The sequence below is a fragment of the Melospiza georgiana genome, chromosome 1 (genome assembly GCF_028018845.1).
Source record: "Melospiza georgiana isolate bMelGeo1 chromosome 1, bMelGeo1.pri, whole genome shotgun sequence".
Lineage (NCBI taxonomy): Eukaryota > Metazoa > Chordata > Aves > Passeriformes > Passerellidae > Melospiza > Melospiza georgiana.
The window spans coordinates 49,764,219-49,778,118 of NC_080430.1; the positions used below are offsets into that span (position 1 = coordinate 49,764,219).

A 13,900-nucleotide genomic window follows, 5' to 3' on the forward strand; every position below is an offset into this window, starting at 1 on the left:
TGATCTCCAGAGGTCCCATTCAACCCTAACTGTGATTCAGTGATTCTGTGTAAGTAACAGTGCAGAAAGTCCGATGGATTGTGCTGGATTTATGGAATAGCACTGAGCACCCAGGCTTGCACAACTCTGAATTTAAAAACCCGTGTCTCTCTGGAGTGTTGTCGCATTCCGAATAAGGAACCCGATTTTGCGGACAGCAACGCTGCAGAGCCAACCGCACCGGGGATACTGGGAATGGCTCCACGGTGACCTCCCCATCTTACACCGGGGCTCTGAGCAAGGCGGGAGGGATTGCAGGGCATCGCTAGGCAAAGCCGGGCCCGCGCTCGAAAGCGGGGGGGAGGAAGGCAGGGGAGCACCCAAGCACCCCAGCACCATTCACTCCTCTTCCCCTGTTCTTCCAACACTTTCTGCCCAAGAACGCCGGACCGGCACCGCGGGCATCAGCGGGGCAGACAGCGCATGCGCCTCCCACTGCTGCCGGACACGACCCGCAGGGGTCCCGGGGGAGCGCGCACTGCCCCTCCTCTGCCCGCCCATCCATCCGTCCGTCCGTCCATCCATCCATCCATCTGTCCCGCCGCAGCGCGGGGCGGGAGACGGGCGCGCGCTCTCCCGGGGGAAGCGGGAGCCGCGGCGGGAGGCGGAGCCGCGCGGGCCCCGCCCGGTGTGTCCGCCTGGCGCCGGCCGGGGCGGCAGCGGCAGCGGCAGCGGCGGCGGCGGGAGGCGCAACTTGCACGGGACGGAGGCGGCGCTGCCGCCGCAGAGCCCGGCGGGGGAAGGCGCGGCGAAGCGTGAGCGGCTCTCGGAGGGACTCTCCCGGCCCGGCTCGGCTCACGGTGGAGGGGAGCGGGCGGCGCCGAGACCCGCCGGGACGAAAGTTTGGGAGCCGCCCCGCGGGCGGGCAGGAGGGGCCGGAGGCCGCGGCGTCAGGAGCATGAGAGGTTCGCCGCGGCCTCGCCGGTGCCCGTGAGAGGCGGCCCGCAGATCTCTCCTCCGGCGGGAGGAGGGAAGGGAGAGCGAGCGGGGGCGGCAGCAGCTCCCCGGGGGATCCCCCGAGCCCGCGGCCGGGGTGCCTGCGAGCCCCTCCAGCCGCAGCGCCTGTTCTCGAGCTCTATTTCCCGTTCCCCGGCGAGGGAAGAGGAGGGGCGGCGGCGGGGAGCCCTGTCGGGATCCCTCGGGACAGCGCGGGGGCGGCTGGAAAGCCCTGAGCAGGAGTGAGCGGCACCCACCGAGTCCGGCACAGCAGCAGCGCCGCGTTCCCTTCCCGCCGGGGGCTTCCCCCTGCGGGACCGCGAGTGCGCATGGGGGCGGCGGGCGCGGAGCCGGGAGCGCCGGGAGCGGCTCCATGAGGACGGCAGGCCTGTCCGCGCCCCTGCCGCCCGCCCTGCCCTGCCCGCGCTTCCGACCCTGAGGCCCCCGGCTCGCCTACGAAGAAACTTTTCCGCAGCGTCCGAAGATGGAGCCTGCCGGCATGGATTATTTCTGCGAGCAGGTACAGCAGAAGGACGTGGGCCGCAGGATGCAGGTCGGCCAAGAGCTGCTGGAGTACCTGGGCGACCCGGCGAGGTCCCCCGATCTGGAGCAGGACCAGCAGCGCCTTGACAAAGTGATCGACGAATTAACAGCGTGGGTCAACTCCAGTAATTTTAAGGTGAGGCTGCTCGGCGGGGCTCGGTCCGGGCAGACCATGATTCATCATGGTTGGGAGGTACAGAGCCCCGGGTTACTTTTTTAATCAGGTAAGAGCAGAAGTAAAACTACATTTGTGCCAGTATTATCCCTCCCCGCACAAAGGGGAATTCCGAAATTTTGGAAGGGTGGTTAATGTTTTATTGTGTCTGTCCTTAAAGAAGCGGTAATAGGGGTTTTGGTTTTGCCTTTATCGTTGGCTAGGTGGTATTTTGGTTTTGGTTTGAGGGTTTTTCGCGGCATTGTGTTAAACCCCCTCACCCCTCCCCCCGCAACTATATTACACACTCGGGTTGTGTTTCTTACTCAGAAACGAGAACTGATGATTATTTTTCTTATTTTTTTCTCGCTACCACTCCCCTTCCATGGTGTCTGCACTTGGGTGTAGTGTTTCATGGGGTTGCCATCGTTTTCTGCAGGCCGTAAAGAGTGCTGCTCCACCGGATTTGTATCACGCTGGGTGTATTTTAGCCGATTAAAGGAATAATTGACTTCTTGGGGTTCCCTCTGTGAGTTGAAAGTTGTTTATATCGTCTTTAGGTGACTTTCCCGTGCCTGGGAAGTTATACGGTATCCTCACAGCGGCCCGATGATGACTCACGTTTCGCTTTTTCCTGTGTGCGTGTGTCTTTTAGACGGAGCCACGGGAAAAGAGCGATCACTCCCTCACCCGGCGTTAACACTTGCGAATTGTTCTGACGTCGGTCAGCCGATAAGGCGATTGACAGCGCATTTTTAGTGCCAAGGACAATCGTGTTCGCATTGGCGATTTTTTGATTTTATTTATTTATTTTGAATTTTGCCCTCCCCGCGGCGCGTGTGCGCGGCGCGGCCGGGGCAGGCCCGCGCTGCCGCCGCCGGGGGGCGCTGCCGGGCCGCGCTGCGCGCCCGGGGCTCCCGGCCGGGCCCGCTCCGCCCTGCCCTGCCGGCGTGATCCGCCCGCACTTTGGACCTTTAAACTCGCTGCTCTCAGCTTGTGCTCGCTTTTTTCTCTGTTTTCTGAGACACAGGAGGAGGGCAGTATGTTCCTGAAATGGATTTTTTTTTCTTCCCTCCACTGACTTTAATCCGCCAGCCTTTGCACGTAGCAACTTCTGAGATTGAGGTCTGAAAAGAATAAAGGCTTAACTCGATTTGCGCATATGATTTATTTATTTTGGAAGCGTGTCTGTCAGTAAAGGTCGGGTTAACTTGAGGAAGTAGCGTGTGCTGGACAAATATAATTTATTTATCTTTAAATCCATCATCTGAGGATGGATTGTTGGTGAAAAAAATGATTAGTGCAAGACCTAGACAGTTCTTTAAAAATACTCTTTTTCATGAAGAGTGCTAGCTACTTACTTAACAGGGTAATGTAAGATTTTCTTCCTGCACTTGTAAATTAACAGAATTAGGCATTAAGACTGGAAATTCAATTTTCAAGATGTATTTTTCATAGTGCAAGGCATTTTGTTTGCTGTTGATGTAAGGTGACAGAACTCCAGAGCTGTTTGGACTGTAGGATCAATGAGAACTATGCAGTGCTCCACAAGCATCAGTCACAGAAGGGAGATCCCCTAGTTCAACCTCCCTGCTAAAGCAGGTTCATCAAGAGCAGGTTGCACGGAATCACAGCCAGATGGGTTTTGAATATCTCCAGGAGAGACCCCACAACCTCTCTGGGCAGCTTGTTCAAGTCCTCTGTCACCCTCAAAGTAAAGGAAATTTTCCCCTTGTATTCAGATGGCGCTTTTGTGTTTCAGTTTGAGCCTGTTGCCCTTAGTACGTGGCTGGGTACCCCTGAAAAGAGTCATACAGAATGAGAGTATTACAAATTCTGAGAATTTTAAAGATTGCTTGCAAAATCATTACAGTATTTTTGTTACTTCTTCCCTGTGTCCACTTACTGGTGTCTCTTTGTTGTGTTTCAAATCATGGTGTTAGTCACGGGTTTGATTCCTCTAGGGGCCATCACTTCAGAGCTGGGCTTGATGATCCTTGTGGGTCCCTTCCAGCTTGGAAGATTCTGTGACTATATTAATGACAACAGCACAAGATCTTGGGTGTTTTGCTCATGATCATCATACCATTGTTCCTGGCTGTGGTAGTGACTGCCACTGTGTGCTGCTTCAAAATGCAGACTAATATTCTAGAAAAATGGCATGTGTTTTACTTGCATATTTTGTCTCATGCCAGCATAGATGTTACACATTTAAATGTTGTCTCCTATTTCGTTATTGCACTCAGGCCCTGAACAATAGAAAGTAATGAATCCACAGACTCATGTGTCTTCTCATAAAAAAACCAAGTGATTTTTGATTGCTGTATTATTTAACATATTGTTGGTCACCCTCTACTGAGAAATGGATATGTAGAGCACTTAACAATTCTGCTTATCATCTTTCTTCTGTATCTTGCTGAAGGTCTTGGCGGTCTCCGGAGTCCTAAAGTAATGAATCCCTCCCAGTTGACATGACTGGTGATATCACAAGCAGTGATAATGGCTGGAGACTCAGAACTGCTGAGCTAGATGAATTGGAGATACAAGTGGGGAATGCTGGAGGAAGTTTTGATGGAGAGCATTATTTCTGCTCGTGGTGATGGGGATGGATAATAAGGGGGTAACTAATGTGATTGCCCTGAACGTGCTGTATTTTTTATTCCCACTGAAATCTCAGTTCTTGCATGCAGTGTACTCTGCTGACTGTACTGAAAGAGGAGATGCATGTCTGAGAGCTCTGGTCTCAACTCTTAAGCTGTGCCTGTGAAGAGAAAACTTTCTATGGTATGCCACCCTAGAAAGTTTTTGGCTCATGTAACCCGAAGGGAAAGACTGGAGGAGTAATAGGAGGGTTGGCTTGGCAGGCTTGATGGTGAGTGGGGGAAAAAGAGAATAAGCATTCAGTAAACAAGCTGAACTCAATGATCTTAAAGGCCTTTTCCTAAACCATCCAATAATTCTAAATGTGGGCTAGTTATCAGCAAGGTTGAATTAACTCATCCCCAAAAGATTTTGGCCACATAAAACACAGTGCTTTTGCTGTTCTGAAGTTTGCAACTCTTTATAGTTATTTAATAAACAACCTGGCAATTCCAGACTGAGAGAGCAGATAGGAAAATTTCTGAGTTCATCTAGCTCATTGAAGTGGAAAACACAATTACTAGCTTGAGTTACTGGTAAAACAGAAAGGTGGGATTAAGAATGTGTTGACTCATCTGCAGGTGGTTCAGGGTTGTAGTGAAAATTGGTTGCAGCACATAGGGAATGACCTAGAGAGAGATGAGTCAATGTTGAATTATGAGGACTTCAGTTACCATGTCTATGCAGTGATGAATTGGCTTACAAAGACTCAAAAGCTTTGCAACGTCAGGGAGTGCACAGGAGATGTGCATAATTTAAACTTTTATTTTGTATCTCACTAGAATGAAAGAATTCCTCACTGAAAATTGGTTGTTTGGTGATGTGGTTTGTTTTGTATTGGTTGGGTCTAATCTCCCTCCTTCTACAATGCAGAGATTTGGGGTTTTGGGTATATGTCAGTCCCTATGCCCCCTCCCTCAACTGTTTTCCCAAGGCTGTGAGGAATAAGAATAGGTAAGTTGAATGTAAAGTATTAAGAGTTGAGTGATAGAATTATTCTGCTGGTATTTGGTCTCAATCTGAAATATTTAGCAATCTCAGGAAATGGGAACAATGATACTTTTTCTGTTTGGACTCTCAGGTGAACTTCAAACAGTAAATGAGTTACCCATTTTGAGAGTGGTACTGCTGATAGATATTTGCTGGTGTTACTGGGTTAGCCTGGATCTTCATCTAGGTATATATGAGTTTTGTTTAACGCATCTGTTGTGTCTCTCTCATGCTCAGTAGTCACTTGAAATAATTACAAGATTATCTAACTGTGCAGTCTGGTGACTCAAACTGTTCTATGTCTGACTCAAGTAATCTGGAAATCTGCTTTGAACTCCTGCTGAAGAGATGTGGGATGGGGAAATACTGCTTTTAATGTAGAGCTTTGCTAATCTACTCTTGGTTGTTAGTATGTTGTGGAGTCTTTTAAGAACGCCAAAATTGAACAATTACTCTCATTAAAATTATTGTTGAGCAACCAAGCCAGCTTTTGGTTCTTAAAAGAAATCACACCTGATCAGAACTTACAAAAAACTATGACTAAAATGGTGGTAGTTTCTCCAGGTAGTTTTAAATGAGAAGAGTAATCAGGAATGTTTGTGACTATGAGTCACTTGGATTTCTTACCTTTATGGTCAGTATCTTAGCTTGTTTTGTTCCTCAACTGCAGTAGAAAAATAATTAATAATCACTAGTTTATGCCAGAGCAGCAGATTATTTACCATGGGAAGAAGAAAATCTGATTTCACTCTTTATCCACACTATCAGAAAGAGATACTGTTTCTTTTAGGCAAATCCTTGGAATTATCTCATTCTATGCATCTTGAAGAGTGAGATTTTTCTGAGGTTTGTTTGTCTCAATGCTAAATGCCAAAAGATACTAAAATACCAGTAATGTTGGTGTTGCATTTTTGTATTTCCTTGGTTTGGCGAGTATTTATTTTGGTTTGTCTTTAGTTCAGCAAAAGGCCAGCAGGAGGAGCTTTCAATTTCCAGAAAGGAAGGGAAAATTTGAAGTGTAATTTTGCAGATAGGTAAAGACAAGTGGTTGGGATGCTTGTCTGAAGTACTTGCAGAGAGATGACAGCAGTTAAAACTTGGCTGACCACACATGTGTGCGAGGTGGAACCTACCATTTAAAACTACCTGAATAAAGTGGAGATACTGAGATCTGAAAAAAGAGAGTTCAGAGATAAAACATGTGGAGTGGAACATTTAGTTAGAAATGACCAAATGCACAAATGCAGGATGTGGGGTGTGTGTGTAGCAGACCTTAGGAAGAAAATGTGTGGGTTGTTTTGGATCTGAAGTTGAACCCAAGCCAACATATGCTACACAAAAGGCAAATGCCATAGTGAGTTGTAGGACTGTAAGATGCAGGACAGAGAAATGGAATAAAAGAGGACCCTGCTAAACCTTTATTTTCAGTTACTGTGTAGATCCTGGTATTTCCTTAGTCTTTGTTAGCAAATGCTGGTGATTTAAATGTCTTTGTTGGAGAAGAAATGTTTGACTTGGAACTTTTTGCTGAATTTCATTCTTTTTTTCTTCAAGTTTTGTTTGATCTTGGCTGTGTGGGATCTACTTTCTTTTTTCTATGTAGTGAGAGTGTGGTTTAACCTGTCCATGTGTGAATCCAATTTTATTTTTCAAATTCAATTATTTGATTCCTTCTTGAGTAATAATTACTGTTTTTTTAATGTAATATTTATGTTCTCTTCATGATACATTAGGTGTAATGGAATATTGGCCAAATAATCAAGCAGATCTCCTGAAGACAAGGGACACTTCCAAGAAGTTTTAATTATTTTAATTAAAATTAATTTTGTCTGGTCTTGAGTTGGGAATGTATAGTCTCAAAGTCTCAGGCATGTCCTCCAGAGGTGGAATTGGCAGTTCTCAGTTGTTTTGCATTATCCACTTGTTTTGTGTTATCCAGCCTGTTGCTGGGCTTGCAAGGGTCCCTCAGGGGTGAAGAGAGACAGATGAGAATCTTGGCTCCATGATCAGAAGGCTGATTTATTATTTTATGATATATATTACATTAAGACTATACTAAAAGGAATAGAGAGAAAAGTCTCAGAAGCTGCTAAGCTAAGAATAGAAAAGGAATGAATCAACAAAGGAGCTCTCTCTCATGATGTCCCAGAGAGAGCTTGGTCTTTGATTGGCCCTTAATTGTAAACATGCAACATGGGCCAATCACAGGTGCACCTGTTGCATTCCACAGCAGCAGGTAACCATTGTTTACATTCTTTCTCTGGGGCCTCAGCTTCCCAGAAGAGGGAGAAATCCTAAAGAAAGGATTTTTCACAAAAGATGTCTGTGACACAGCCTAACTGTACTGGCTGTTGAAACTGCAGCTCTGCTGCTCATGGGGCCAGGTGTTCTGTTCCCACTGTTGTTCCTGAGGCACTTAACGTTTTGTCAATGTCCAATTCATTTTCCAGTGTTTCAGCAAGCTGATTTGACTCGTGTTACAGGCGATTTCAGTGCACCAGATCAAATGCATCTGCAGGCCAAGAGGGATAACAGGAGGGTCACTTGTAGCCTGCGGTTTGATTGATTTGGGTGTGGGTAGAGAGCTTTCCCAGCCCTGTGCAGTGTGTCAGAGGAGGGGTGCATCCCTGAGAGCAGGGCTGGAGCAGTCAGGGCGTGTGAGCCTGAGGAGGGGTGCATCCCTGAGAGCAGGGCTGGAGCAGTCAGGGCGTGTGAGCCCGAGGAGGGGTGCATCCCTCAGAGCAGGGCTGGAGCAGTCAGGGCGTGTGAGCCAGAGGAGGGGTGCATCCCTCAGAGCAGGGCTGGAGCAGTCAGAAAGTGTGGGCCCGAGGAGGGGTGCATCCCTGAGAGCAGGGCTGGAGCAGTCAGGGCGTGTGAGCCCGAGGAGGGGTGCATCCCTCAGAGCAGGGCTGGAGCAGTCAGAAAGTGTGAGCCAGAGGAGGGGTGCATCCCTGAGAGCAGGGCTGGAGCAGTCAGGGCATGTGGGCCCGAGGAGGGGTGCATCCCTGAGAGCAGGGCTGGAGCAGTCAGGGCGTGTGAGCCAGAGGAGGGGTGCATCCCTGAGAGCAGGGCTGGCAGCAGTCAGGGCGTGTGGGCCCGGCGATTTGAGCAGCTCTGCTGATGGCAGCAGTTTCTGTGCCTGCCTGAGGAGTGGTGCTGGTGCGTCATGCTGCGCGGCTCTGATGGCAGCGCTTGCGAAGCTGCCCAGCTGGAGGCCCAGGGAGGAGACATGCCTCAGGAGGTGCCTTCTCTTGTTCTTTGTTGGGCTGCTTCCCCAAAGTGGGCTGCTCTTCAGCTGCATGAATGCTGCTCTTCCCACAGCAGAGGAGCTGCTGCAGAGGTGGGAGTGAGTAGCAGAGAATGGGGGTCACTGTATGCTTGATACAATTTAAATAAGAGGAAATGGGAAAGGAAATAAGAGACCTTGGGCACAAAAAGAATTAAATTCTTTTGAAAGAACTGAGTCTTAAAATAAAAGTGTTTCTTTGTTTTGCACCATCAATGTGCTTAGAAAGGCTTTCAACTGCAATTTTTTTTGGGCAAAAAAGGTTTTTCACTTAATTATTTATTCAAAAGAGAAATACCATACATCTCATTGTCTTCCCACTGAATCTTGCTTTTAAAGAGGCTCTGTTTGGAAACTTTTTCTAGTGCAGCACATAAAGTTTTAGCCAGACAATCTCAAAAAAATGGCTTACAATGTCAAGTGTTGCTGCATCATATACTTTTGGGTTTTGCTCACAGTCCTTGGAAAAATATTTTTGAAAAATTTCTTACAATAGATAAGGGAAGAATGTTTATGCACATGTGAAGTGAACTGGAGATGCTCAATGGATGTAATGGATCAAGCTGGAGGCAGTACACAAATTTTAGAATACTGTATTGTCCGCATAATACAGAACAGTTTGGATCACACTTGCAGTCTGAATTCAGTTTGGAGATGAGAGGTTTTGAAATAACAGAAAGTTGTAAACTTTTTTTCTCCAGTAATCATTTTGAGTGTTACATCAATGTGTTCTTCAGAATTGGCTAAATGCTTCTTAATTAATGTGGGCAGACAAGATAGGAAGCTCAAGTTCCCAACTTGGGGACAGGGCATTAAAGCATATTTCCTTTTTTTTTACTAACCTCTAGAATTTTTAGGAGAGCACTTTGCTTGCTTGTTCTGTCTGCAGTGCAGGAGAGGTCAACATAACAGGGACATCCTAGAATTGTGCCTCTTGGGAGATCCCCTGAAGAAGCCAAGCCTTTCAGTGCAGCAATACACTTGCCACTCTCTAGATAAACACGGGTGATTCATTCAGCAATCCTCTGGTAGTGTGGTTGCTTGCACTGCGTCACTGAAATGTTCTGTGGTTGGCCATCACAGGAGAATTGTGAAGGGAAGGTTATCAGAAGTTTGATAGTCTGTTGTATTGCACTAAATAGTTTATTTAGTTGTTTTGCACTGGGTGATTTAAGGTTTGCACTGAGTAGTCTTTACGTTACACCGAATAGTTTGTTATATCACATGGTTTGTTCATACGGATTTTTATAATAGTCTGTACCCCTTTTGAGACAATGAGGTTGCAGCTGACAGGTAGTTTAACAGTAGCAAAGATGGGATGCTTAGGAGAATCTTACCTTGTAGTACAAAATATAGTTGCAAAACATCATTTTGAAGAGAGTAGCAGACGTAGAGGGGGCTCTGCATTTGCTAACCAACTTGGACTCCAGTTGTTGAGCTTGAAGACTTTGTTAGATACCAGCAACTCTGCTCTCTCCTTGCAATGTGATGTGATATGTATTAAAAAAAAAATCATGCCATTGGAATTGGAAGTGTGTCATTAGTGCTCTTGAAGGTGAAAGACACAAGAGAATGGAAATAATGCTTCCTTGTCAGCTAAAATATCTTCAGTATAGAAGATATGTGTGGTACCTTCAGCAGCTGGGTCTGCAGTTTTGGCTTCTGTCAGCAGAGGCAGCTGTCCAACTGCTGCTGAGTGGCAGGGAGAATGGAGTCTGGAGATGTCGTGGCTGGGACTGAAAAACCACACAGGTTGAAGAAATGACCCAGAAAAATGGAAATGTCCTTCTGCTCATGGGGCCAAGGGCATGCTTAAGTATCTACAAGCTTTTGAGTTAAGGGCGGGAATGGAGTAGGATAGATCTCTGCAGATGGGGGAAGTGGATAGAATTGGAGTGGGAAACAGTGAAGGGAGCAAGAAGTATGGAATAGGGGAGCAGAAGTGTGTCCTGAAAGATGAGTAGAGAGAACTAAGAATATAAAACTTGAAGAAGTGAAGTACAAGATAGTGCACGAACATAAATATTTTTGTTTCATGTTGAGCTGCTTGCAAGGTTCTTGAGATTATGAGAATTAAGGAAAGTGTACCTTGTGTCTTGGCTGACAATACTTTAAAAAATATCATCCCATGAAGTTTTTGCATATATCTTGTTCTAGCAGTGCAATGCTGGAACAATGCTTGCTCTTGCAGGGCGTAGTTGTTTGGCATGCTGTGTCCTGTTTGTCAGTAGTTGTTAGTGATACCACAGCTGTCCCCATGGTGACAGGAAGTCCAATGCCTTAAATTCATTCTTTGGAGTCCCAGATAGGGACCTCCATAATTCCCCCACTAGATTCTCCTGACTAGTTCACAGATCCTGTTCTACAGAACCCATATTTCCATGCACAGTTCAGAGATCCTATGACCAAATCCAAGGACATTTGTATTAAGGTTATTTGGCAAGTTACACAAGTAGGGATGTTTTCCTGGTAGTGTCCTGCCCCTAGCTGTCCCTCACAGGGATAGGAAATTACAGAACCACAATGAAAATAACAGTAAGTATGCATGGTTATCCAGGTATGGTTTGAAGAACAGCATTTCTTTTTCTAGGAGAAAACTTAGGTGCCTGGAAGTTGTCCTCAGAAGGGCAGGGGAAGTGCTGGAAAGTGTGTGCAGAAGGAGAGCTGGAAAAGGATCAAGCTTGCAGAGCAAGAATAGGCTCAATTACTAATCACTGGTTCTATTCATAATCGTTTTTTGGTTGGAACATCTTGATTTCACTAAAGAGTCTGATCTTTTTTTATCCAGAACAGATAAAACATTTCTCAGTTGGTTTGGCAACTTTGTTGTGATCTGAGAAGTCAAGGATAGGCTTAATATTGGCTTGTTAAAGAACAGCAAATAACCAGCTCTAGTTCAAATGAGCCTAAATTTCTTTTTCCCTATGAACTTTAAAAGCACTGTTTAAATGCCTCAGACAATGGTGAACTGATGAATCACTCTCAATATACAAAGGCTCTTTCTAGACAGCAAGCAAAAGGCTTAATGAATGCAGAGTAAGAAACAAATCCATTGATTTTAATCCCAGAAGGCATTCATCCTTCATTGGAGCTGTTGGGGAAAGAGCAGTGATGCTGGTGAAAGGTTTTTCTGTTGACAGTGGACAGCCTGTGTTGGTAAATGGTCCCACACAGTGCCTCAGAACTTGGAACCTCTTTGTTGCAGGGCTTCTGCATAACCTCCAAGTTCTGCCTCAATTTACATTTTTTAAATTTTTTTTTTTCTTGAATGGTGCTTATGTGACCCCATATAAATTAGGAGCTCTTTCCAAAGGGCTGCTTGAATACTGCACAGATGATACCTACCAGGAGATGCTGAAGCTTAGGGCATTGTGTGTCAGAACAGAGAAATATTAAAACTGATTTACAAAACCAACAGGTAGTTCACTTGCTATCCTCTGTAGCTGTGTGGTACAGCTGACTTGTTTTGTGATGTGGAATGAAAGCAAATTTTGTTGCTAGAGCAGTTTTCCATTACTTCAGCTTGTGGCCACACTGACATTTTAACTCTTCAGTTATTGTGACTTCATACCTGTTACCTTTTCAGAGTTGCAGACCACAGAAGACTTTGCATGAGGTAAACTCATGCACATGTGCTTTACTCTAAGTTTCTGAGTTCTCCATGAGGATGGAAGTCTTCAAGACAGATTTTGCAAAGATAATCTAATGTGTGGAGAAGAGAGAAACTTTTAAGAATGTATCTTAACAGATGAAAAGGCTCCTGTTTGTGCAAAACGCTTGCATGGAAAGGTACCATAAAATTGTCAGTGCAAGTCTCAGGTGGGTTTGTAGTCAGGAAACAGAAGCATAGGAAAACTGTGACTCCAGAAGGAATTTATTTCTTTCAGACACTGGTTTTTAGATGGAGCTTTTGACTATGGTTTCATATTGCTTGATAAGCTGGAAAGTAACATTAACGGAAAAACCTTGACATTACCACAAAAGCTAATTTGTATAATTCTTTTTTGTATAAGTAAGTTACTAGCTATAGTATTCCATTTCTCTAATCTGTAGATAGTTACTTCTTGGCAATTTATTAATTTAAGCCAGTGATGCCATCCATTTATTTATGCTAGCCTGTATTTTAGTATGTAATAGAATTGTGTCTGTGTGAGTTGTACTAACTGCTAACTAAGTTTTGTATCTCCTTTTTAAAAGCAGATCTGTTGTGCAAATACTGAATTTATTAAAACCAGCTTCATTGTGTGGTTGCTTCTAATCCTGGGCTTTTTGAGGACCTTATTTTTCTAGTTTCCTGTAGAAACAAGGCTTGGATGATGCTCTGTGCGTGGGCCATGTGTATCACATGCATATCCCGTCAAATTTTCTTCTGGCCTTCTGCCTAGTGTGGACAATTGTGACAGATAGGGATCTTAAGGAAACAGAGGGGTCAAAAAAAATGCAGATCCAAATGTTATGAAAATAAACAGCTAATAAAGGAGAGGAATTCTAGTCATGAGTTCATGGGGGAAAATGTGCAGTGCATGTCTTACTAGAAAATAAAGAGGAGGAAAAGCTGTAAGGAACACCCAAGCTTGAGGAGGTTGTTCCTTTGACAAATGGTTATTGCATTTGCACCTTCATGGGCAGCAGCAAATTGAGGTAACTACAAGTTGTGAAAAATGCAGGTTCTGGTGTTCATTATGAGCTATTGTAGGAAAAACAGAAGGAAGTCTTGGAACAATATGCAGGATAGTAAACAGCAATAGAAGTGTCCCTACTTCGTAAAATAATTTTGTCAAATTGATGATTTCTGTTTGTGTTTTTGTTTCTGTATTAGTGGATATTGTTGTCTCATCTGGTTTCTGTACATGAATGGGAAATGCCTCAAAACTCCAGTAGTATTTTGCATTTCCTTTTTTTTTTTTTCTGTTTTGGTTTAGTTTTTGTTAGAGGTTTTTTTTTTCGTTGTTGTGGGTTGAGTTGGTCTTTGTTTTGGTTTCATTTTTCTTGTTGTTTTCATTTGGTTTGAGGGGGTTCTTTATTATATTTTAATGAGCAAATGAAAAATTGAGCTTCCCTAGTTTAACAAGCAAGTGGAAAAATGGTCTACTCTGGACCACTAGGGAAAGCAGAATTAGCTTCTCAATTATTTTCTTTTGGGAGTTTGGAAAATGATGTAATGACCTTAGTGGAAGAGCTAAGTGGCCAGAAGTAAGCTCCTGGAGTAAGCTCTTAGCATCTGGGAAACGTTTAAACCATGTCTTTGTTTGGGTTTTGTGGTTAAAAATAGGAAAACATTGGATTTCTAATACTTATTTTCTTCTGTTTTA

General features: G+C 45.0%; 1 protein-coding gene across 13 annotated transcripts in view; it reads left to right on the forward strand.

The window, feature by feature from the left end:
• The first annotated feature begins 1,444 nt into the window (after positions 1-1,444).
• CLASP2 (cytoplasmic linker associated protein 2) overlaps positions 1,445-13,900 on the forward strand; it is a 146,914-nt gene continuing 134,458 nt past the window's right edge. For all 13 annotated transcript variants that reach the window (XM_058021685.1, XM_058021696.1, XM_058021718.1 and 10 more), the window contains exon 1: positions 1,445-1,654. In XM_058021685.1, the coding sequence (XP_057877668.1) occupies positions 1,460-1,654 (195 nt within the window). In that variant the 5' untranslated portion in view covers positions 1,445-1,459. The remainder of the gene's footprint in view (positions 1,655-13,900) is intronic.